This window comes from Fusarium poae, chromosome 3 (assembly GCF_019609905.1).
Source record: "Fusarium poae strain DAOMC 252244 chromosome 3, whole genome shotgun sequence".
Classification (NCBI taxonomy): domain Eukaryota; kingdom Fungi; phylum Ascomycota; class Sordariomycetes; order Hypocreales; family Nectriaceae; genus Fusarium; species Fusarium poae.
The window spans coordinates 4469044-4492287 of record NC_058401.1 but is presented as its reverse complement, the minus strand read 5'-3'; the positions used below and the strand labels follow the sequence as shown (position 1 = coordinate 4492287).

Below are 23244 nucleotides of genomic sequence, written 5' to 3'. Positions count from 1 at the left end.
ACTACTACCGAGTTGGCCTTTCTGACGATTCAGGGGACATGGATGAAGAACAAGACATTACTCAAACAATTGCTATACCAGAATTGTCCCAAAGACGCCAGACTGACCTCCCATCATCAGTGACAGTCAATGACAGTGATACGAATACGATATCTCACAATACGAATGTCGGAGCAGTTGTGGCTCGCATCGAGGGCATCCTCGAGCAGGTCATCGATGCCTTAGCTGCAGGCCAAGAGTTGTCGATTGCATTCTGTACTAGGAAGTCTGCTCGTCGGGCTTCCAATGCGACTTCAGAGCAGGTTCACTTCCCCGGTCGTAACAAGCAAGAGGCCATCAAGTTCGGTAATATTATATAGCGCCTGCCTATTTCTTGGCTGACATGAGCAGCGCGCATACTTCTAATCCTTCAGCTTTCACATGATGCCCTTGTATCTGGCACAGTCCTAACCAAGCGGTTAGTTGGCTCTGTCCGAAAGCAGGCGGATACTTACTAATGGCTCTAGCCATATCTTCTACCAACACCAAGACCTCTTCGAGAAGCAAAGAGAGGTAGACGAGCTTGTTGATGATATCGCGTTCACGCTTGGTATCAGCCGTGGAGACTTGAACATTGTGCGCGCCCCCCTCGGTTGAATTCTACGAAGCATGACTGCTTACTATAGCAGGTTGCAGCTTCAAAAGGTGTACTAGCTGGGCCGCTGACAATCGGTCTCCAAGACGGCAGCACGCTGAACCCTTGTTTAGGAGACCTAGTAGGTCAAACCTGATGTGCTGTCATTTACCACAGTCTAATTGGAGTAGGGAGTAGCCATCCCATCTGTGCAGTCAATTTCTGGCGTTAACATCTACGATACCAGATAGATTCTGGTAGTGGAAAAGGATGTAAGACTGCGTTTCATTGCTTCAAACGTTTAAATGCTTATCTTCTGTCAAGGCCGTCTTCAGATCACTCTGCTCCTCTCAATTCTGGAGGGTGTCTCTATCTGGCCCCGGCGTACTTGTCACTGTATGTATTTGTCAGATCTCTTGAGACGTGGACTTATCGAGGCAGGCAAAAGGGTATCCAGACCTGACGACTCGTTCTTTTCTGAACTTTGTCAGCACAAGATATCCACAGCTACCAATCTTGGGATTGTTCGACTACGACCCTGACGGAGTCAAGATTCGGCAGTGCTACCAATACGGATCCGACAGGCTCAGCCATGAATCCGATCTCGGCACCGAAACACTACAATGGCTTGGTATTAAATCAACGCATCTCTTTCGGGATTATACTGGTGATTCGGTTGCCGCCACACTCAGTCGGTCGTCCATCACCTCTACCTCATGTCGAAACCCTGTTTCTTATATGAGTACGAGAGAAAGAAACGCAGCAATCTCGACGCTAAAGAAGATAGCCAACCATTCTCACAATGAGGCCGAAGTGTCAGAATCCGCGCACGAACTACAACTGATGCTGGTCCTTGGGGTAAAGGCTGAGATTGAGTGGCTGGATGAATCTGGGGATCTATTCTCATGGCTTGATGGTGAGATTGGCGAGGCATTGATTAGTGATGTGTTGTGATTTGGGCGCAAAATTGATGAGACTATCTTTCAGGCACGAATAATGAATCGACGCTTTCTGTAAATAACCTACTTTAGACAGTAGCATGACCGCTTGCCATGCTCATATGTGTAAAATGGCCATCAAAAACTGCCTACCCTGCGTCTCGACGCACCCCACACCGTGCGAAAATAGCGGGGTATCTACCCACACAGTCCCCTCATCTTCACAAAATTTTATATTCTCGACATTGAATCATTCAATCGCATCATCATGGCCCCCAAACTCACAGAGGACGAGATCGATGATCTCATTTACTTTTCCCGAGCAGGAGAGCAGGGGGACCTGATAGAGTCTATCAAGGCTCTGGCTGAGCGAGAGAACGCCAGCCCTGCTGAGATTGTTGCAGCTGCTCAAGATGCTTCCAACAAGTCTACATGCTTGCATATGGCAACGGGAAATGGTCATCTAGGTATGAAATGAGAATACGCAGGATCTGGAATCTTTAGAAATTATAGAGTCGAAAGTCCAGATCCCCAGTAGTGGTGCAATATCAAACTAACAGTTTCTAGAAATCGTCCGCCAGCTCATCCAATACTTCGAGAACCGACCAAAGGAGCAGAAGCAAGCCTTCTTGGATGAGGCAAACGAAGCCGGAAACACTGGTCTTCACTGGGCGGCTCTAGGCGGCCATCTCGACGTCATCAAGTTGCTCCTGGAGCAGGGTGCTTCTCCCGCGCTTGCAAACGAGCAGAACTACGTTCCTCTGGACCTGGCCTACTTCAACCACAAGAACGATGTGGCTGAGTACTTCTTGTCAACTGCTAAGAAGCTTGAGGACGCGAACCAAGAAGAAGGTGGCCTGGAAGCTGCCGTTGGATCTGTTGAGATTGAGGAGGAAGGTGACAAGAGTGAGGAGAAGAAGGAGACTTTGTAGAAAGTTCCAAGGAATGATATTGGTTGAGGGAATGGATATGGATGGACATGATCTAGATCTTGAGGCTGGGGGGGGGGGGGGAACGGAATTTGGAGTTTAGGACGTCTATGAGAACAACGAAAACACTTTCACATCACTATGACTACAAAACATTTTGAGAATATTGACCAGGACATATGTGGTAATATACTATCAATCTTTGAAAAAAAGAAGAGCGGTGACCATAACAGTATGTTCCTAGCATTACAACAGTAACTGACGCTACTCTTACTACTTACTACTTACTTTCTTAGCTGTATCCAGATCTCGACCCTTGACGAATTTCAAACCATTCTCAGCCCAATTCAAAAGCTTCAGCTCTGGGTTTACTGAAGAGAGGCAAACTTCATGTAGATCTCTGTTTGGTGCCTGGTACAGTAAAGAGTCGAGAGATCTGCAATGCGAAGACCGCAGCGAAGTCTGTTGCAAGTATGCGCAGGGCAGTAAATCGAAGGCTGGGCATTGATACGAGTAGTTGAGATATCCAAGAGACAGTCCCATTCGGTAGCGCTACAGGTATGTCTCTTGCAGAACATGCCTTGTTGCCCATCAGAGGAAACAATAGCGAGGCTTTGACAAGGTCCAGAGGCACAGATGGTTTCAAGCTGATTGTCAGTCTTGTTTTGGTGGGTTTGGTTCGGGTTTTCGACCTCTACAAATTTTTCCTGACTATCCTTCGCGAGGCCTTCTGGAAGCATGTTCCTGTCTTCTGACTCTTTCTTGAGTTCTAGGAAGATTCTTTCTTCGTTCTGTATGAGTTTGGTCTTTCTCTCAGCGCACTTCTGGCAATCGCCATCGATTTTGACAATCTCGTAGTGTCGCACTAATACTCGTGAGTTCGACCCTTTCTCCGGGTCTGGCTTTTTGAGGGTGACCAGTTCAACTACACAGCTCTGAAAATCGTCACAAGGGAGAAACCCTGGAGTTTCCAGCCGATGCGGGTTGTCTGCAGTGGAGCAGGAGAACTCAAGTTCCATGAACTTGCACATGATTGTAGAGTCTGTAGTGGTGCGTGGTTGAATGATGATTGCTTCTGGAAATGGTGGTTTGCAACGAGACAAGATGCTTTGGAATAGGACTGTTGAGTTGATTTGACTTTGTACAGCTGGATCGATTTGCCTTTATATAGGTATCCAAAGTTTCTATTATCTTTATGGTTCTTGTAACAGAATGAACAAGGTTTTATCCCTCTTTTTTACTAGACAACTCTGACTAGAATATGAAGCATTGTTCACATCGCATAAAAATAAGAGAGCATTGTGCTGGACAAAGAGTCTGGTAATAGTAGTTTGGAAACTTGATCAGATGTCTTTGTCTGTACAGCGTCTCTGTAAACGTAACAAGAGACGTTAAAAATCACATGCACAAATATTCCAAGTCTTTGGGGTGCTACCCATCCAGCGGCCATCGGAAATAGTCGGCGCCGCTAGAAACGAATTAGAAATGAACTGAGCTTGCACTGTTAATCTGAATATCATTGTCATCCTTTGCTTTGACGCCGCGGTCCAGTTCTCTTCAGGTTTTGTTGGATAAATTAGGTTCTGCTCTCTGTAGGCCATCAAATCTTTCGAGCGCATTGAATATTCGAATAGAACTTGTGCTTCGTAGAGTTAGTTACCTCTTTCTCCTCGACCAAAACATACTTTGTTGTTATTTTGCTCAGTCCCACTTACGCTATCCGCGAGCTCTAGAGATATAATTAAAACAAATATACTATCTACTACGTAAACCTATGTTTATGAAATAATGGGTACTGGGTAGTTGCATGGTTGTAATGCCCGGGTTATTGGCTTTGCATTCGATTTATATGGGCCAATAGTTGACAGCGAAAACATCTATATACCGTCCACCGCCGCACTCGCGAGGGATTAGTGCACCAAAGGGTACAGGAGGCTTGTGATTAAGTTAGATGACGCTATCACTATATGAAAGAAGCAGCCGGGAGTGGCTTTTGCGGCAAATCAGCAACTACGGTGAGCTTGGGTGGATTGATAGGAGAGGCCATCAGGGTTCTCGCCGACTGAAACCCTTTTATTGCTTCTTACCTTGAGAGCATCGCGTTCTACACAAAGCTTCATTCTACATCTCAAGTTGAAACAACAAGTCATATTGATTCTATATAATCATTGTCAATTATTACCTCGAAATATGGAACAGTCCGTTGAAGACATCCCTCATTGCCATCATCATCACCACCACCTGCAATACCATACTCACCATCATCACCATGGCCCTCTCCAAAATGTTCCAAGGTCTATGGGACAGCACAATAAATCACACTACAGGTTTGTTCTTATTCAAAATGTCTTGACTTGTTTCATTTATTAACTTGAGCCTAGCAACGCTCCTCCCGCAATCTTTCAATGGCCTTGGATCATTGAATTATGCAACCAAATATCAAAAGAGCTTCGACAAAACATAGACTGGATCGGAATCAAACCCCCAGCCTCAAGGCCGACAAAGATGTTGGACTATGCCTGCGGTAATGGCGTGGCATCTCGCGTAAGTCTAGTGGTTCTGTTACTGTCGAATTAATACTCATTGTGCCAGGCACTTGCACCATTCATGTCTACCGTTAGAGGCTTGGACATATCACTAGCAATGGCAGAACAGTACAACAAAATGGCCCTTAAAGCAGGATATACTCCAACAAAGATGCACGCCATACAAGGCGATATGATCGAGCCAGAATCGACGCCATGCCCCGAACTCGACACACCTGCATTTTTCAATTTTGATTTAATAGTCATGTGCATGGCTCTCCACCACATTGAGAACCCGGATGATATGATCTTGCAGCTCTCTAAAAGACTGAGGCCAGGTGGACTTTTGCTTATCATTGACTGGGTTTCTCACTCTGACAGTAGAGGTGGAGAAGACGGAACCTGGAAGATGGATTTCTCGAAACTTAGTGTTAATAGAATAGGATTAGAAGAGGATGAGGTCAAGACTGCGTACGATAAAGCTGGACTGGAGGATTGGTCTTGGAAATGGACTTCGACACCATTGCAGGTACCTAGGGAAATTGGAGGCAAGCAACAGCTATTTTTTGCTAGAGGGAGAAAGCCTAGTACTTGAGAGTTGCAGAGGATGTGAATCAAGAATGTTTCAAAGACGTATTTATTTCTTTACTATCAATACAAATGCCATCAGAAGAAGTTATTGTTGTGCCCAAATTATCGATATTAAATAATTATAAATCAAGCGATGTCTCACGTGCTACGCTTTTGTCAGGCACTAGCCCTTTCTGGAACAAGACATCGTCAAACCCACAGCGGAATGCAAGCGACGATGATCCTTGTCATAAGTTTATCTTGCGAATGCGAATATCCCTAATAGACCACAGTCTATTAATGATAATACTCTTTCTTTGCCCTCCTCTATACCTAAGTCTGAGCTTGAAGACAAAGATACTAATATCAAGAATCTGTACAGTTTTTGCTTCACCTAAAGACCATTCTCTACAACAATAGGCAATGGAAACAAATCGCGGAATGATCCCATGCTAACATGCTAGTCTACATAATATGCTAACATTTTAGAATTTTAGGTTACCTGCCTCTACAGCATTCGCATAAACGAACAAGTATCAAGCATCTCTACGCAGCAACGTGTCTCAGTCAAAGAACCAGGGCACAGCGGTAACCAAGTCGGAGGAATTTGAGGCTGTGCTTACTTCGCGCTAGACATCGAATGGCTGGCTTTCACCATTTCGGTAGAGAAGAGTCCGCCAGGATAACACTGCTGCAGCTAGCTTGTTTGCTATGACAAAAATGTCCATCCACTGGGGCACAGTTTTAGCAAGGCTGCAAGCTACTCCCCGTCGTGGTCTTTTACCGACCTCTTAAATCAGGTCATGCTTTTGTTAAAGGATCGAATAAGCGAAGGATCAATAAAGTCTCTTTAGTTCTGTTTCGTCATGCCACGTATTGAAATAGTGTATCAGCACTCTGTAAATCAGGTTATAAACTGAAGCCTTGGTTCATGTTTTATCTCCAAATTTTATTTCTTTCCCTCACCATCCATCATCACCTTACTTCACGTGCGTATCTGCAGCCACCACCAAACCCTCACAATGCAAGGCTCTCTACCCCATTTCATGTCATAAACACCCGCTAACATCCCCAGAAGCCAATATGAAGATTCAAGCTGTTCTCGCTGCTGTCATGACCGCCATGGTCATTGCCGACCAACACCCCGGAGCTGAAAAGCTGTGCGGTCGTCTTGGGCCTATGACATGGGATCCCAATGACCTTCCCGAGGGTGTTGATGTTAGTCAAATCCGCATGTGTGCCGACCATCCTATGGGAGCCGGTAACTACTGGGGTTGGGGTGAATATCTTCCTAGCTGGGTTCCTCGCAACCCCGTGGCTGATATTCCATGGCAACGAATCTACAGGTTATAAGAATGAAGACTGGGTATTATAAATATGTGCGCTTGATTTGGAACGATGTCTGGGATGTATCCACATAGCGAACGATAGCATCAAATATCCTTAAATGCTTCCAGATCGATACAATTATGGCCAGCTGACTAGTATCCAGTTGTCAGCCTTCTATGAACAGCATCCTCGAGAGTCTCAAGATCTTCGTCCTTCAATCCAATCCTTTCATTGTCCGTCTTCTTGTAGAGTGTCCCGCCTTCAGACCAAATTCGTCGAAGTGTATATAAAGTAGCACTGGGGTTTCCTTCAGCCCAGGTGTTTTTCTCTGCCTCCCTCAACTCATCAAGAGTGTAGTTTGTGATAGCCCATGGCTCGCCTCCAGTCTGCTTCTCAAGCTCCTTTAGGATCTGCTGCTGTGTCACAACAAAAGATTGAACTTTGAGGGCCTCATTGAATGACTTGGAAGGGTGACGAAGGGCAGCAACCACAGACTTTCCAACACTGTAAAATGTTAGTCGTGCTGCCTTGAGAAGTAACCCGCAAAACTTACTCAGGCATTGTCGTAAATCCTATCTTCCCTTGTCCATTATCAACCAAAACAGCCTTTTTGTCAACATGATCAAATCCCCCTGCCTCAGGGATCGTGGGTGTGAGGGTAAAGAACATGTCAATGTATGGCCCAGTAACCATAAAAGTATACTTGAGACTATTCGAATTCTCCCGAATAAACTTCCGAACCTTGAGCTTAAGCTGATGCGGCTTCTCGTCAACGCTCTGAGGGCCGTACTCGACATCTGTGCCGTACTCAGAAGGGAAGAACCATTTCACAGAGTCTGATTGTGTCGCAAGCTTGAAGAGATTGATTTGAGTCTCGATGACGTTTCTTCCCACGGCACTGACGACTGTGTCGATCCCTTGGTATGCTTTCTTGACGTCTTCCTCATTGTTTACATCTCCCGTCACGACCTTGACAGCCTTTGCCTTGAGTTCTTTGATAAGATCATATTTCCTGGTGACTGTGTCCTCGGAAGTAAATATGGTGACCTGGTCAAACGCGGGTTCAGCGTTTGCTATAGCATTGGAGATATATCGGCCGATAGTGCCTGTTGCGCCGAAGATAAGGATACTTTTGGGTTTAAAGTCTGCCATTTTGAATATGCCAAGTGTGACTCAGCCAAGGTTTGGCGACTCCCACGAGTTTTATACTTTAAGGAAAAGGTTGATTTATAAGCCAAGTTTGAAAGTTATCGGATTTTGAGGCCGAGGTGGGGTCGTCCATCGAGGTGGTCTAAATCACGATATATTCAACCAGGATGAGCAAATGTTATTGATAGGAGGCAAAACAAACTCACGATACTTTTCAACGTCAATCTCTTTCATGAACTAAACAACGAAAGCTTCCATGTCCTATCCTGAACCTTTGTTCAAATAAAAGAAATATCTTGGTTTGTTTATAGAGTTAGAATTATTCAAATTCCAAGTAATCACAGGACAATGACATGATTATTATCATCGGAATGTGATATTATTTTCCTATAAACTTCCAAAAACCTGTACCCAAAACTTTGATTTCATTGTGACCAAACTCAAGCTCACATTGTCCCAGCATATTAACTGTTGCTTTTGCAAGTATCCTTTCAGAACCTACTCGTCTGTTAAATTTGGGTATATAAAGAAGACATCGCCATTTCCTACGATTCGTATATCTGATACACTACATCAGCAACAATCTCTTCTTAAACCCGGCCTATATGAACACCTTTGGACCTCTCATTCCCAGAAACAATGTCGGTCAACCAAGTCCCAGCAATGCCTTCGGACTTTCAGCTCAGACAAATGGCCGGATTCCGCCGCAGTGTCCTCTGCAGAGATATAACACAAGGCCTCCACAACCTTCTAGCCAAGAACAGAAAGGGTGGTGCACCAGAACACGATTCCATGCTGCAGCGCTACCACATTGTTGAAATGGGGCGCATGACGCCCAAACTAGGAGTGGACATGAAGTGGGATACCTGTGACCGAGAGCCCGGCGTCGGATGCTGCCATGATGATCTCATGTGCTTCGACCCAAACGAGTGTGCGGTCAGGTATATGGATAACTTTTGTCGAAGAAAGTACGCTTTCTGTACGTATTTTGTTGAGTGCAGCCAGGCCAACATGGTCTTTGGTTTGTACAAAGATTGCATCCCCTCTCAGTATTCAAAGGGGTGGTTGAATGCGGTCACAAACATATTTGGTACCTTGTACACTGCCAGGCTGGCCAACAAGGAATGGGATCTGACGGTTCACGGAGTTCTGTACAAGAATTGCTTGGAGGGTTTTCAGATGTTTGCCAATGATCTTTTCCATGAGATTATGGCTGCTAGGACGAGGGAAAACATGGGAGGATTCTGTTCAGGAAGACGGCAGTTGTCCGAATAGGAAACGTCTCATTTTCATCATGGTTACATGAGACGAAACATTGATTCATTTGGGTTTTGCGAGGCATTGTAGATCTTTCCCATTTTATTCTCGACCTCGGTCATATCGAGCGAGCTGTCAACTTAGTCTAGAGTTCTATTACTTCATATCCTGGCGCCGTTGAGTCCCCAATCCAAGCACCTTACAACGAATGTCCTTCGACCCGTAAAACAATCCGCAAGTGCTTAAATGACAACTTCTCCTCCTTGTGACAAGCCAGCAAGTTTGCAGTTTTGAGCACATTCTTAATCTGTCGTCCGTTCAGGTCCAGCCCAGCCAGAGCCTTAATCTCATCCTCCGTGATAGTATGCGCCGAGTCACCTTCCATAGTAGCGTGTAAGCTGATGGCGCGGCTCAAGAATCCTCGCCAGACAGACTCGCGTGCTGTGGCATCGAGAGCAGGATACTCGAGTGACATGTGGATTCGACTCTGAAAAGCTTGATCCATGTCCTTGACACGGTTGGTAGTGAGGAAGAGGATTCCCTCATAGTATTCCAGTGTGCGGAGGAAGATGGAAACAATGCGGTTGCGCTCGATGTCGTGCGCTGATCGAGCCTCGAGGAAGACATCGCACTCGTCGAGAAGGAGAACAGCGTTCCAGTTGGCGACCATCTCGAGGATACGGTTTAGGTTCTCCTCGATATCGTACGCATCGCTACCGAGATCACCTGCGCTCATGATGTACAGAGGAACCTTCATCTCCTCTGCCACCGATTCGGCAGTCAGCGTCTTACCGATACCGGGGCCGCCCGACAGAAGCATGATGATACCCTTGCCTTTTCCAGAGATGATGTCGTCAAAGACATTTTTGAACTTGACTTGACTCTGAGCGAAAGCGAGGATGAGCTCCTTTTGATCCTGGGGAAGAACAAGAGAGTCGAAAGCCTGGTCGTTGAACTTGACTTCAGTCACGTCGTCAATGTAGAACTCCATCCATCGCTTATTCTTGAGAGCATAACCTCGCACGATGGGAGATGTCATGATGAGCTGATCCTCCGTCAAGGCCAAGGAAAAGCCAGCGACAACATCAGGCTTCCCTACCTCGGAGATGACATCCGAGTAGTTGTCATTGCCGTTATCTTCGTCATCGCTATCCGCAGAGTCGTCCGCAATGTCTTGGTTGTCCCAGAGGTAGTCCATCCAAACCATATGATCAGGGTTCAGTTTCTCCCAGTTGGCTCCATCAATGACAATACGGGAGTTGACGTTCTCCTGACGCGACTTGGTTGCGGATACATGCCAGATGGCAGTTCCACTGTACGCCTTGTAGTGATAGCCCGCAAGACTTTCGAACTTGCGTCCGCGTTGGAGGAGTAGTTCCCTTGCGGCTTCAGGCTTAGGATGGAATTCGAGAGGGTAGCAGGAGAGGTTAGCGAATGGGACTGTGCCGGTAAAGTCTCTGATCTGCATGCTCACGTCCGTCCAGCCCATACCCTTTCCATCCCAGTCGATGCCTTTGCAGTTCATGCTGTATACTAGACCGCATTGCGTCTTGACGTAGTTTCCTGAATCGAAGCGAGCAGCGACAGGCTTTCCCCTAACGGAGCCCCATACCGTGCAGCCAGGGGCAAAGAGTGCCCAGGCATGCTCAAATGCGACAGCGCGGTTCTTAAAGTAATCTTTCCTGAGTTGGATGATCTCACCCAGCTCCTCTTCCAGGATCTTGTGCAAAAGCGTAACATGCTCCCGAGTAATGTCATCCCAGCTAGCGTCATCCTTTGCTTCTGTAAGTCGTTCCCAGCGGTGAACAAAGCAGTGGAAAGGAGCCGAGAACTTTAGACGGGTGACGTCGGTTATAATGCCGGGGTAGTCATCAAAGACCTTTCCGAGCACGCGCTTAAGGTAGGGAGACTGAACGACGATACTGTCGATGTCAAGAGGCTTGTTGGAATCAGCCTCCTTCGGCTTTACCTTGCGGATAATAACAGCATATTTTTGGGTCTCTTCATTCTCTGCTGCCTCCTCGAGATCGTCTGGGTACTTGTCTGTCCATGATCTGGATCCGTTCTTGTCGAATTTGGCGTAGAGGTCTTTACTCTCAGTGAGGAGACCGACAATGATCTTTTCCTTCTTTTCCTCTGCTGACTCTGACTCTGACTTGGACTCTTCAGTCTTTGTCTCTTCAGTTTTTTTGTCTTCAGTCTTGGATTCTTGTGTGCTGGTCTCTTGGGGCTTTGTCTCGGATGTTGTCTCCTCATTTTGAGGTTCAGTGTCTGTGGGTGTCACAATGACAGTGGATTCATCCCCACTGCTCTTACTTGAGTCCATTGTGTCGACAGTCATGATGGCTCACAGTGTCTTGATCAGACTAAGAATGGTTGGTTGCTGGAAAAGGAAAGAGATGAAGTAGAGGGTGGATGTTGTTGGTGATGGTGATGGTGATGGTGGTTATGATAATAATGATATTGGCCAAATGTCATCTGGCGTCACCCTCTATATAGTCTCTTCTTCCCGATATAAAAAGGCCTCCAGGCTCCCATCTTCAGTTTGTAGGCTGCAGGCTTACGGCCTGTTACTCATCCGGCACTGCCTAGACCCGCATTGGAGATCAAAGTCAGCAGTGATTTACTGCAGAAATAAATGGATTGTTATCGTGATAGGCTAGATCAATCCTTGGGAATTCATGTGAGGCAATCCTGATGGAGGACAGTTCAGGCTGCACTGCCCGGGCACTAAAGGAACCTACCCCAGGCACGGTGGGTAGGGGACCCATAGGGCTTAGTCTCGGGTGTAGGCATCAGCACGGCTCAGGTTGCTTAGACACTGCCTCAGTGAGCAGTGGCCTCAATCGATAGGGTTGTTAGTGCTGATCATTGGGGCCTCTTTTTTCCTGTAGGAATGAGAACCTAGACTAGAATCTGTGGCCGAAAGAGTCATCGGAACCTAAGGTTGAGTTCCATAGATCGTTAACATGAGCGGGGTACTCCAGTAAGACGGATTGACTGGCATGGCGTTTTCAACTACTATTCACGTAAAAGATGAAATGTATAATAAATAATACATACAGTCTTATTGTCGTCGTGAATGATTGATTTACTACAACAGGCAGCTACAAGTTTCCGCCAGCAAGAATCCTTTCTGCCGCCTGTTTCGCAGCCTCTTGGGCCAATAGAAACAAGCTTGGCCCAACACTGATCCTGGCAACACCAATATTGGCCAGATCTTTTGTCGACAGTGCATCTTCTGTTTTATGCGCCAACTTGACTGCGACTCTTCCATCAAGCTCCTTGACCAAAGTCTCGACCCAAGAAGTCCTTAGACCCCGTCCAGAGCCGCCCCAGTAAAAGACGGTTGTGGCGCCCGCCCCGAGATATGCCTTGCCACGTGTGACGGCCTCCTTGATGACTTCTGCTTCTGTAAGGCCTTGGTCGATATGGAACATGTCGCACCGAGCATTGAGGACAAAGTCAGTACAGCCTGCTTCAGCTGCAGTTTGCAGGACTGTCTTGAGGCGCTGCACTTGTTCGTCGATGGGATAAAACGTGTTGTCTTCAAGTCTGATATCCTCTATGTTTGCGCCCACGACGCCTGCTTCAACAGCTCTCTTGATGACAGATACAACCTGTGAACCGTAACCATCCTGTAAATCGGCCGATAGCGGGATGCCAGCTTCCTTGGCAAGCGGGCCAATCTTGGCAATTGCTTCGAGGTTCTGCTCCAGAGTGAGCTCCTCATCTTGAACGCCGTATGTAGCAGCAATAGCCCAAGATGCTGTAGCGAGTGCTTTCACAGGCTTGGACGTCTCTGTATTGAGAGATTTGATAGTGTTGAATGAAGCTACATCCCATACATTGGGGAAAATGATAGGTACGGATGGCTGATGAAGAGCCTTGAGCTGCTTGGCAAGATGGTTGGTCATGGTGAATATCTGACGTCTCATCATAAATTGGAATGATTCGAGAGTATTGAAGTGAATTTATTCATGGCTCCTAGGGCACTTATTTATAGTAAAATGCTGTAGAGTCATAGTCCATCGGCATCCACATGTCGTTACCAAGTGTTGCTTTCAATGTGAAGGGCGCGCGGGGTTGATTGAACTGAGCTGAACAGAACAGTAAAGGAAGGCGGATAGAGAGCAAGATGAACAATTGATTACCATTTGTCAACCAACTGGAAGCCATCCATTGGCTTTCAGCCACAAACAATTCAGAGTCTAATATGGCTTCGCCCTGAACAATTTTGCTATAAAAGCACTTTTCTCTCATGACACCCTCCATCGCTTCATTACTTGGTCACCATCAATTGACCTCAATGAATCTATCACAAAATGATCGACAAGGGTAGTCTACCTAGCTTCCCACTTGGGACTCGCCAGTGGAGTTGCGGCGTCTTGTCATTCAATGCAAAATTGCACTCGAGCATATGGCCTTTTGTGTGTCATGCCATTGCTATTTAGCCGTACAAAATCTTCGCCATAGTCTGTTCTCTACAGATCTTGACTGACAAAACCAATTCTGTATCACCAAAATGCCTCTTCAACTACGGCCAGCTGTCCCAGAGGACATCCCGGGCATGTGCAGGGTTTACTACTCAGCCTTTGGTGACACCATCATCGGAAGCCGTGTCTTTAACGCAAACAAACAAGCCTCTGATCAATTTTTCCTCAAGAGCTTCGCAGAAGACATGGCTAATCCGACCTGCCAAGTCCTCGTCGTCACCCACAAAACGTCCCCAGAGTCAAAAGACGAGCAAGTGGTCGCCCTATCAAAGTGGAATCTCCCCGGAGCGCCGATCCAAGACGTCCCACCAGCCGAGGCATGGCCCGCTGCAGGGGATTTGGCCGTGGAATTCTTTGGCGCAATGACAGAAGGTCATCGTAGGTTCATCGGCGCCAGACTCCACTATCACCTCGAAGTCATCTGCGTCCACGAGGATTGGCAGGGCAAGGGTGCAGCAAGTCTCTTACTGCGCTGGGGTACCGAACGTGCCGACGCCGAGAGTCTGCCATGCTTTCTCGAAGCTACGCCAAAGGGAGCGCCGATATACCAAAAGTATGGATTCAAGAGAAAGGCTGACGAAGTGTTTGAGTGGTCGTTCGGGAGGTCTGTGGAGACGTACATGGAGCGTGATGCAAAGGTCGAGAAACGGACCATGACGCGGTCCAGGACCAAGGAACTGGCGTAAGAGGGACATACTGTTGATCACTGCGGCTTTGGTTTTACACAGGTAGGTAGTCACTGTTTCACAGACATATCTACATACATGCTACACACTACCCATCCTGTATCTGGATGATTAGTCGCAACAAACAAAACCTGACACCTTCAAAACACTAGACGACGAAATATGATACACAATGTGCACCTGCGAATGGATCCGATTTGCCTGCGGCCATGAAGAAAAGCGCCGTTACATCGCCTGCACGACCCTCAACGAAATAAACAACAGTTCCGAATGTCCCTGCGGAAGCGTCAACTTTACAGTTATCAGATCACCGAAACCATGCGAAAAAGTCGGGTGTACTTATATCGAATGCATGGTCAAAGGATGGGCTTGCTGCAAGTGCAAAAAGGGCCCGAACGAGGGACATGCGTGCAAGCAGGATGTGAAGCCATGGCGATGGGAATATGTCGGATGTGGGCATGATTTTTGTACAAATTGTACGCCATGGAGGGACAGAGAGAGGAGGAAGAGCGTTGATGGGCAGAAGGATGCTCATCAAGGACCTCTCAGGAGAAGGTCTAAGAAGATTCGGAAGAGCTTAGATGTTATCACCGGAAGGGCTTAGGCACTGACGATTTATGATGTTTCTTTCAATGATTACTTTCATATCAACAAAGTCAACGATGATATGTACAGCTCCGTGGTAGGCACTCGGCCGAGAAACCGCTGAATCTAAACATGAACCTGACGATCATTACGTTAGGTTACATACAAAACGACGTCAATACTCCATCAAACCCGAGAATAGAAATGCCAAGGAAAAGAACAGAAAGAAAAAAGAAAAGGATCGGAATCTCCGGAAATTGATAAACAAGCCTCGGCTGATGAGGTCAACATAAAATAGCTTCTTCTCTTTTCTTTCTGTTATGACGTCGTGATGATCACCATTTATTTTTTTTGCGGTCCTTTCGCAATAAGGCAATTGTGCACAAGACAAAAGCTTGATACTGTCGCTCGGTCACGGAATGGGAATAGGCTGCTGCAAACATAAAGAATCAAACAATTATCATTTTTGTGTCGCGTGACTCACCCCTTTCTTTTCAATGCTGACGATGCTAGTTTCCTTGTCTATTTTCTTTCTGCATTTTATTTAAAATTCTTTCATTCCCCTTGTCTTTATAATAAAATACATTTTTAACCTGTATATTTTTTTTTACATGTGAAAGGATAATTAATTATCTTAGCGTCGGTGCAAACGTCACCAAACGTTCCAGAACATCAATCAATCAATCATTCATTCATTCATTCAATCAACAGAAATCATCCGCCACAATAATAATTACTACGTACACAGATAAACGCCGTCGGATATTCGTGTTGCTTCACTGCATACATAAACAATACATCTTATCACTACACTGACTTCTCTCGCCAATACCTACTTTCCTTCATCGTGTCTCTCATCTCCATCACCTGCGCCTCGTCGCATTCATTCTTTACCATGAGCGCCTCCAAAATGTCCTATTTCTCACGCCTAAGCCCTATTCCAGCCTTCCCCGAATACACGGGTCCGTACAAAGTCGGCACCGTCGATGTCGAGATCCCCGTTTCCGAACTTGATGCGCCCAGCACCGCCCCCGAGGGTTCCGACAAGATCCATACCGTCCAGTATCGCATGTTCTACCCAGCGGTCCCCGAATCGAACGAGAAGCGTATCAGCTGGCTACCGAACCCTCAACGACAGCATTTAGTAGCCTACACTAAATTCTTGGGTATCGGTCCCATGCTCTCCGAGTTTCTCTCGTAAGTGTCCAAACCACAAAGCTGTCATCTTGCGCTGACGTACCTTGCAGTTTTCTCCCACGACATCTTCATTATACCACAATTCCTGCCCACAAGAATGCGAAGCTCCTCCAGCCTTCGACCGAGAACAAGCGATGGCCTACGATGATCTTCTCCCACGGCTTGGGAGGTTGCCGAAACTCGTACTCCTACGTCGCCGGCTCTCTCGCCTCCCATGGCATCGTCGTAATCTGCCCTGAGCATCGCGATGGCAGCGCTGTTGCCAGTTTCATCCGCGTACCTGAGAAGCAAAACGAAACAATCACATCGAATAGCCGAATACAAGTGCACTACGAAAAGATCTCGCACGATGTCAGCCCCGAAGTCTACCAGGCCCGCGAGGCCCAACTCCGAATTCGGTGCTGGGAACTCGGCCTAGTTCATCAGGCCATGCTTACCGTTGACCGTGGCAATAAATTGACTAACTTGAACCGATCTACACCCAGCCTGGATCAATTTGTTGGTCAATGCAACATTCACGAGCCTGGCAGCATCATCTTTGCCGGACACAGCTTTGGAGCAGCTACCGTTACTCAACTTATGAAGAGCACGTATTACGCCGGTGTTCCTGAAGCTGCTACTATCCAAAAGCCTATCTTTGCTCCCACCCAAGGTAGTGATATCACAAAGCAGATTACCGAGAAGACCCTCACAATGCTACTCGACATGTGGTGCATGCCCTTGATGGCTCCCAACTCAAAGCCTCTGTTCGAACTGCCGCTACCTGTATATGCCGACAAAACTACTGCTCCTGGTGGCAAGGCCATCTTGGCAGTTGAATCGGAGCATTTCTTCAAGTGGGGAGACCATCTTAACCTCAAGGCTCGCGTCCTGAGCCCTGATCCCACCGCCAACGTTGTGGCTCCTCAACTGTTCGAGCGGCCTAGCGGAATCAAGATGTCGGAGCCAAACTTCTTCTACGTCATCAACTCTGCTCATCTGAATCAGTCCGACTTTGGAATCCTGTTCCCTTGGTTGACGCAGAAGATCTTCAAGGCAGAGCAGCCTGAACGAGCACTCCGTCTGAACCTCCGGGCACAACTTCAAATGCTTCGTGAGAACAACGTTCCTGTCGGCCGTACCTTCGAGGGAGATCTCGTTGACGGAACGTCTTTTGATAAGCTTGAAAAGTTCAACCAAGAAAAGGGTGATTCATGCAAGGATGGCATCAACGACGACCAGGCCATCTTCGACACGAGCGGCAACAACCCTGTTGACTTCTGGCGATGGATTGACGTCATTGGCCTCGGCGAATCTAGCGGTAAGAAGACGACCGAGAAGAAGGTGGAAGAGGGCCAAGAGGATATGAAGGGCGAACTTGACCCTAGTGATGAAGTGCCTGGAGCACCACCCTCCATCACCCGAGCTATGAGCGCTACTGCAGCATAAAAAGGGAACAAAAATGAGTTTACGAGCGATTGATATTTGGGTATGACTGCTAGTTTGAGATACCTCTTTTGGCGTAAGGAAAAGCATATTTGTTTTCAGCAACCTCTTTGGGAATACACCAATAGATAGAACTTCTTTTTCCGCGCACGAATAGAACCTGATTTGGTTATTTCTCCTTTGCATGTCCCATCTCAATCACCAATGTCGACCCTTGGTTCTGCCATATCCCTCCCGTCCCGCCAAATACACATCGCGAAGACACAGGATTCCACATGTGTCCCGTTATTTCTTCCAGTGCAACGCTGACATCTCCTCTCGGGGCGCACGCAACCGTTCGACATGTCCCTTCGGTAACGGAACGGCATTGACCCCCGGGGATATTGATGTGACGTTGTTCGTCAACTAGGTTGAACCATTCCGCGATGGCAGCAGGACAAGCGACTCTGTCCGGACCAGGTTTCTGCTCTTTGTTAGCTGGAAATCTCTTTTGAGACAGACAAGAGTGTCTTGCAGTAGTACAGGCGAGTGTCTCGGGTACGTCCTCAGCAGGGGCTTTCAGATATTTCAACGGGTCAATGCCTGTTTCGTCAAAGAGGGAGAGCCATGGGAATTGGTCTATTATTGCGTTTGGTTCATTGTTGCGGTTCTTGTTAATTTCTTTTGCGAGGCAGAGAGATGCGATGCCGATAAAGGTTGTCGTGAATAGCATTGTGTTCCGCTTGCGGTTGGGATGGTAGATGTCTTAGACAATGTGAGAAGAAAACGTTCAGTTTTTTCACTTGATGACATTTGCCGGTTGGTAATTCAATCTGGCGGGAAATCTGTGGTGAATAATATACCACCAACCGTGCTGGACAAATTATGTTCAATCGCCCACGGCAATGGCTTCTTATATCAACAAACTCACACCATCCTCGCGTCATGTTCTGTCGAGACTCTCGTCGCTGAGGAAACACAAGGTAAGTCCGGTCTCCTCGCCTATCCTTCGCCAGATGAAGCATGGCAAACGTCGCACTTGGTGTCATTGTGAGCTCGGGTTCCGGATGCGGACGTGGGACAAACATATGTGGACATGTCCTTGACAGAGCTTACATTTCACGGACTACTATGATGGGTACCTTTTGGGCATCACGGGGCTGGCTTTCGTTTCCAGATGTTGAATTATTACTTTGTATATTCTCTAACCTCGAAGCCCGAGTGTTTCCCCTAACTTTACAATCACCATAGGCGATTGAGCAACGAAGCTCAATTTCTATTCCTGGCTTTCACAATATACTTTTATGAAAACTGCCAACTTAATTATGTTCTATTAAAGTTGTTTTCGTGAATGCGTTTATCTAGATAAGAAAGAAGCCTGTTGAGAGGGTGCTCAATTCCGGGGATTAATTTAGTACAGAATCCATGGTTCAACAACACCTTTTCCAAATCACGTAATCAAAAAGTATTGATTCTTTGAGGTTGGTTACTCTTCCATCTTGCCCTTTGTCCACATTGCCTTGAATGCAATACATCTTGGTTCAAGCAGATGCGTGTTCAAAACTTGCAAAGCCTTCTCTGGCTCATCGTGAGAATCAGGACTCACGCCGCCTCCAAAGACACCAATCTTAGGAATTTGTCCCCATCCCGGCCCATTCTCAGGATCTCTAACGAACTTCCCCCAGGCCTTCTGCATCTCCCTACTCAACTCATCTTGAAAATCCGTCGACCCCTTCTCAGTATACGTACCGAAGAGGGTTTGAATTTCAGAAGAGTGGTAAGCACCACTACCATTGAATATCTCCGTGTTTGCAAAGCTGGCATTGTACAGGAATCTCCATGTCTTGATCCCCGTTTCAGCAAAATCCTCTGCAACATAGCGGATCGGGCACTGCATGCCGAGTTCGGTTGCGACTCTGACGACTTGGTCGAAGTCGTTGTGGATGCCGGGAGATCCGACGGGATAGAAAACTTTGAGAACTGAAACTTGAGAGGAAGTGATATCTGGCATCCAAGCTCGAAGAGCCTCTTCGATCGTGATGTTCATGAAATCTTCCAGTCGTGCCTCATCAGCAGTCGAACCCAGCATGACAGGAACACGGGCCATAATTCTGTTGTCGTCTCCGGACTTGAGTCGGATCTCACGGGGGAAGTTGGCAAGAGTTGTCCCATTGTCACTAATGGGTTGAAAATCAAGCTCGGCTCTCTCAATGATATCCTTGAGTTTCGTAGCAGAAACTTCACGCATACACTCAAGCACCTTTTCAAAATCGTCGTTATCACAGTTTGCTGATTTGGTAGCAATATCCCAAGAACCGTTAGGCGTCACGTTAGTGTTGGCAGTGCCAGACTGGAGTATAGCGGCACGAAAAGGGAGAGGGTCAGGAGGAGCTGTGATAAGATCTTCAACACTTCCTGCACCAGCACTCTCTCCAAAGATGGTGACTTTTTTGGGATCTCCTCCGAAGACTTCGATGTTATCTTGGACCCATTGCAGGGCTAGTCTTTGATCAAGTAATCTGACATAAATTAGAACCAAGTCTACTGTTTGTTTGTTGTCGGCACTTACCCAACATTCCATTCTCCTTTAGGCAAATCATAGGTTGCAGGGAAACCAAAGATGTTGGTTCGGTAGTTGATGGTGACTACTACAATATCCTCATATCCCGCCATCTTGGATCCATCATAGTAAGGTAACGATCCAGAGCCATGACTGAAACTGCCACCGTGAATCCAAAATGCAACGGGCTTCGAACCAACCTTTGCGCCAGCGGGTGTATAAATGTTGAGATTCAAACAATCTTCATCGGTCCCTGCTGGTGGACCAGGTGTAGCAAAGGCCTTGATAGTTCGGTTGCGTTTCACCTCTGGGTAGTTGAATTTCATGAGGCATGATGGCTTGTACTTGGACGCATCATAGGCAGTGTCCCACGCCTTAGCTGGCTTGGGAGGACTGAAACGAACAGGCTTTTCGCCAAAGGGGATACCAAGGAACTGGTTGACGATAGTTTTGGAGTCCGGGATGGAAGTTACAGTACCGATTACCACGCCGTTATCAATAGTTGCTGTTGGAGTGTTGGATGTTTGAGAGCGAGGAAAAGCGAGTGATGAGCCCGCAAAGAGAGCGACAGCCAGAAGTTTGAGTAAAGCCATGATTAGGCTACTGCGGATGATATCGAAACAAGATTGGGGGAAAAAACAGGACATGAGGCTCTTTTATAAAGTTTCCTCAACCTCGACCCCGTCGTCGACAGCCTGACAGCTTACCTTGGACTCATTCCGCAGTGGGTATAAGCCAGCATCATGCCCTGGCTTGGCGTCTCCAGTGGAGAAGCAAGGCTGTGTCGTAGAGCCTGACATCACGAACTGCGATGTTCAAGGTCTATCAAGTAGCCAATGACGAGTTGAAGCTCATACTCAAGATCCAAGTAAACCGTCGAGGCGATATTGACCTTACTCCATCAGGTTCTATTTTGCGACTATGCTTATTGGTTGAGTTTAAATATCCTAGATAGTATTGGCAATGCAAGGGTAGCGCAACATGAGGCCTGAAGTAGTTTAGGCCAGAATCTTAGCTTTGACGTCTGATATGGGGCGCACATCTGCTGGACCCACCAGCTGGGCTTGTAAGTCAAAGCCGAAGTGTCTATTATTAACGGATGATTGGAAAGGACATGATGGGAGTGTCCTTATTCAACAATATTTCACTTATTGTGGCTTGGGACACTCAGACGTTGCAGAAGGGACTATAATCCCGATAAATTTTGGCTACCCTAGACTTTAGAAAATATACCAGGTCGTGAAAGATCGCAAACGATTAAAGCATAAAACCGAAAAACATATGGAGAAAAACGGCAAATTACACATGCGCATATGATATAATTCACTTAAAATAAGCATGCCTCAACCACGTGACACCGTTGTTTAATATCGCTGCCTGCGCTCCTCAACCCCAGCAAATAACCAAATAAAACATGAGCAGCCTCACGTCGCCTGCACAACCAATAACACTCGCTTACGATGGATGAAAGGATCTGTCGACTTGAGAGAGACGGGCTCTGCGATATTCGCGTTTGCAATGCTCTTCAAACCTTTTTCAATGCGCTCGAACGTGTTGCAGCCAGAGGCGGCGTCTTCGAATCAATCCTCCAGCCAAGAATGGCTTTTTAGGAGAAAGTTCGCGACCTGAAGGTTGATGTACGATTCGATGGATCATCAAAGAGAACGAATGCGATTGAAAAGAGCACAGAAAGCAACGGATCCCAAATCGAGAGCCTCCAGAAACGCGCGTTCCACGAACAGGTCAAGAATCATCGCTCCTCATCGAGCCAGCACAAATCCAAGTCAAAAGTCCCGAAAAGCGCCAAGTATCTATTTCCAAGGAAGTGGGATTCCAAGGACGACACTTTGGTTCTGCAACTCAGGAAAAAATGTGAAGCCCTACAGAAAGCTAGGCGGAAGCTTGAAAAAGAGAAGCACGATGCTCAGTATGTCGTCAGCAGGCTACGCCGAAAGATTGAGAAAAAGCAAAAGAAGTTATCTAAAGAGAGACTTATTTCGGAAGGAAAAGATCTAGAAATAGATCTTCTAAGAGAAGATATCAACGCACTCGAGCAAGAACTCAAGTCGAGGAGGGGCGATTCTGATGGATTCTCTGAGGATTGTCAGGAAATCGGCAGTAACTTGCAATTTTGCGTCGAATCTACCGCTATGCGCTCACCTCAAGACTTAGGCCGGGCCACGCCGAAAGTAAGCAATGGTGGCTATAAGACCGATGATCTTTGGAGCCAAGGATATGGGACTACTGCCGACAGTTTTTGGGATGGGGCCAAAACATCGTCCTCCATCAAATCGGATCCCTTCCAAAGAGCTTACGATGCAATCAGTCTTGCGTCTGATCGTGCGGACAGAAACGATTTACTCTCAATCAAGTCGAACACCACCCGAAGGACTTCTCGTCGCACCACTGGATCTGAGGCCCAAATCGACCCTATCAAGTCTGGGTCGCGTATGGACAACTCCGGCAACGACAACATGGCATCAGGACGACGACGACGACGACGACGACTCCGAAATGGAAAGAGAGTAAATTCTGACATCGGGGCGCCCGAACATTGGCTGGGCGAGTCCTTCGACTGGGGCGATGCCGGACTGCTGTGACATCAACCGTTGGTCTTTTGTCTGCTACTTGACATGAATGGGCACTCCAACTAGATCTGTAAGTTTCTTCCATTATAGAGAATCGGCGTATGGCATCGCTGACAAGCATTGTAGCCGACAATTCTATCAAAACATTTGAGATACTAGCACACACCTATACTTTATTCGATGAGGGATGAATCATAGGTCACGATATCAGCTGGCTATTCAATATTTCGGGGCATGGCTATTGGGAATCTTATGAGGATTGGGACGAGGAAAATTATCCGGATCGTTTGGATGAGTTGAGAAACACATTTGCTCTATCATTTGTAAACCTCGCTCAAGCATGAACCTCTTCCCTATATAGACTGTGACTGTGAATGTTGCTCAACATTTCCATGGGTTATGAGGCCCCCACCTAATA

The 23244-nt window shown here is 46.9% G+C and overlaps 14 protein-coding genes across 14 annotated transcripts; 8 read left to right on the top strand and 6 right to left on the bottom strand.

The window, feature by feature from the left end:
• Nucleotides 1-38: 38 nt before the first annotated feature.
• On the top strand, nt 39-1567 carry FPOAC1_008912 (uncharacterized protein; the record flags this gene model as incomplete). Its single annotated transcript, XM_044853346.1, has 7 exons — nt 39-345; nt 391-457; nt 507-615; nt 669-755; nt 865-885; nt 938-1009; nt 1055-1567. 7 exons carry the CDS (start codon nt 39-41, stop codon nt 1565-1567), a joined length of 1176 nt encoding a protein of 391 aa, XP_044706016.1.
• Nucleotides 1568-1819: 252 nt separating this feature from the next.
• FPOAC1_008911 (uncharacterized protein) lies at nt 1820-2483 on the top strand (the record flags this gene model as incomplete). The annotated part of the gene is made up of 2 exons (XM_044853345.1): nt 1820-2018; nt 2119-2483. The coding sequence occupies 2 exons, from the start codon at nt 1820-1822 to the stop codon at nt 2481-2483; spliced, it is 564 nt and encodes a 187-aa protein (XP_044706015.1).
• Nucleotides 2484-2848: 365 nt separating this feature from the next.
• FPOAC1_008910 (uncharacterized protein) lies at nt 2849-3511 on the bottom strand (the record flags this gene model as incomplete). The annotated part of the gene is made up of 1 exon (XM_044853344.1): nt 2849-3511. One exon carries the CDS (start codon nt 3509-3511, stop codon nt 2849-2851), a length of 663 nt encoding a protein of 220 aa, XP_044706014.1.
• A 1238-nt stretch (nt 3512-4749) lies between these two features.
• Nucleotides 4750-6928, top strand: FPOAC1_008909 (uncharacterized protein; the record flags this gene model as incomplete). The annotated part of the gene is made up of 5 exons (XM_044853343.1): nt 4750-4811; nt 4862-5024; nt 5073-5534; nt 6073-6163; nt 6651-6928. 5 exons carry the CDS (start codon nt 4750-4752, stop codon nt 6926-6928), a joined length of 1056 nt encoding a protein of 351 aa, XP_044706013.1.
• Nucleotides 6929-7056: 128 nt separating this feature from the next.
• FPOAC1_008908 (uncharacterized protein) lies at nt 7057-8056 on the bottom strand (the record flags this gene model as incomplete). The annotated part of the gene is made up of 2 exons (XM_044853342.1): nt 7057-7408; nt 7458-8056. The coding sequence occupies 2 exons, from the start codon at nt 8054-8056 to the stop codon at nt 7057-7059; spliced, it is 951 nt and encodes a 316-aa protein (XP_044706012.1).
• Nucleotides 8057-8692: 636 nt separating this feature from the next.
• Nucleotides 8693-9328, top strand: FPOAC1_008907 (uncharacterized protein; the record flags this gene model as incomplete). Its single annotated transcript, XM_044853341.1, has 1 exon — nt 8693-9328. The coding sequence occupies one exon, from the start codon at nt 8693-8695 to the stop codon at nt 9326-9328; it is 636 nt and encodes a 211-aa protein (XP_044706011.1).
• A 181-nt stretch (nt 9329-9509) lies between these two features.
• On the bottom strand, nt 9510-11651 carry FPOAC1_008906 (uncharacterized protein; the record flags this gene model as incomplete). Its single annotated transcript, XM_044853340.1, has 1 exon — nt 9510-11651. One exon carries the CDS (start codon nt 11649-11651, stop codon nt 9510-9512), a length of 2142 nt encoding a protein of 713 aa, XP_044706010.1.
• Nucleotides 11652-12417: 766 nt separating this feature from the next.
• FPOAC1_008905 (uncharacterized protein) lies at nt 12418-13251 on the bottom strand (the record flags this gene model as incomplete). Its single annotated transcript, XM_044853339.1, has 1 exon — nt 12418-13251. The coding sequence occupies one exon, from the start codon at nt 13249-13251 to the stop codon at nt 12418-12420; it is 834 nt and encodes a 277-aa protein (XP_044706009.1).
• Nucleotides 13252-13835: 584 nt separating this feature from the next.
• Nucleotides 13836-14492, top strand: FPOAC1_008904 (uncharacterized protein; the record flags this gene model as incomplete). The annotated part of the gene is made up of 1 exon (XM_044853338.1): nt 13836-14492. The coding sequence occupies one exon, from the start codon at nt 13836-13838 to the stop codon at nt 14490-14492; it is 657 nt and encodes a 218-aa protein (XP_044706008.1).
• A 172-nt stretch (nt 14493-14664) lies between these two features.
• FPOAC1_008903 (uncharacterized protein) lies at nt 14665-15096 on the top strand (the record flags this gene model as incomplete). Its single annotated transcript, XM_044853337.1, has 1 exon — nt 14665-15096. One exon carries the CDS (start codon nt 14665-14667, stop codon nt 15094-15096), a length of 432 nt encoding a protein of 143 aa, XP_044706007.1.
• An 891-nt stretch (nt 15097-15987) lies between these two features.
• Nucleotides 15988-17702, top strand: FPOAC1_008902 (uncharacterized protein; the record flags this gene model as incomplete). The annotated part of the gene is made up of 2 exons (XM_044853336.1): nt 15988-16274; nt 16325-17702. The coding sequence occupies 2 exons, from the start codon at nt 15988-15990 to the stop codon at nt 17700-17702; spliced, it is 1665 nt and encodes a 554-aa protein (XP_044706006.1).
• A 166-nt stretch (nt 17703-17868) lies between these two features.
• On the bottom strand, nt 17869-18727 carry FPOAC1_008901 (uncharacterized protein; the record flags this gene model as incomplete). The annotated part of the gene is made up of 2 exons (XM_044853335.1): nt 17869-18443; nt 18610-18727. The coding sequence occupies 2 exons, from the start codon at nt 18725-18727 to the stop codon at nt 17869-17871; spliced, it is 693 nt and encodes a 230-aa protein (XP_044706005.1).
• A 437-nt stretch (nt 18728-19164) lies between these two features.
• FPOAC1_008900 (uncharacterized protein) lies at nt 19165-20831 on the bottom strand (the record flags this gene model as incomplete). The annotated part of the gene is made up of 2 exons (XM_044853334.1): nt 19165-20197; nt 20248-20831. The coding sequence occupies 2 exons, from the start codon at nt 20829-20831 to the stop codon at nt 19165-19167; spliced, it is 1617 nt and encodes a 538-aa protein (XP_044706004.1).
• A 218-nt stretch (nt 20832-21049) lies between these two features.
• FPOAC1_008899 (uncharacterized protein) lies at nt 21050-22838 on the top strand (the record flags this gene model as incomplete). The annotated part of the gene is made up of 2 exons (XM_044853333.1): nt 21050-21106; nt 21849-22838. 2 exons carry the CDS (start codon nt 21050-21052, stop codon nt 22836-22838), a joined length of 1047 nt encoding a protein of 348 aa, XP_044706003.1.
• Between the last annotated feature and the right edge of the window lie 406 nt (nt 22839-23244).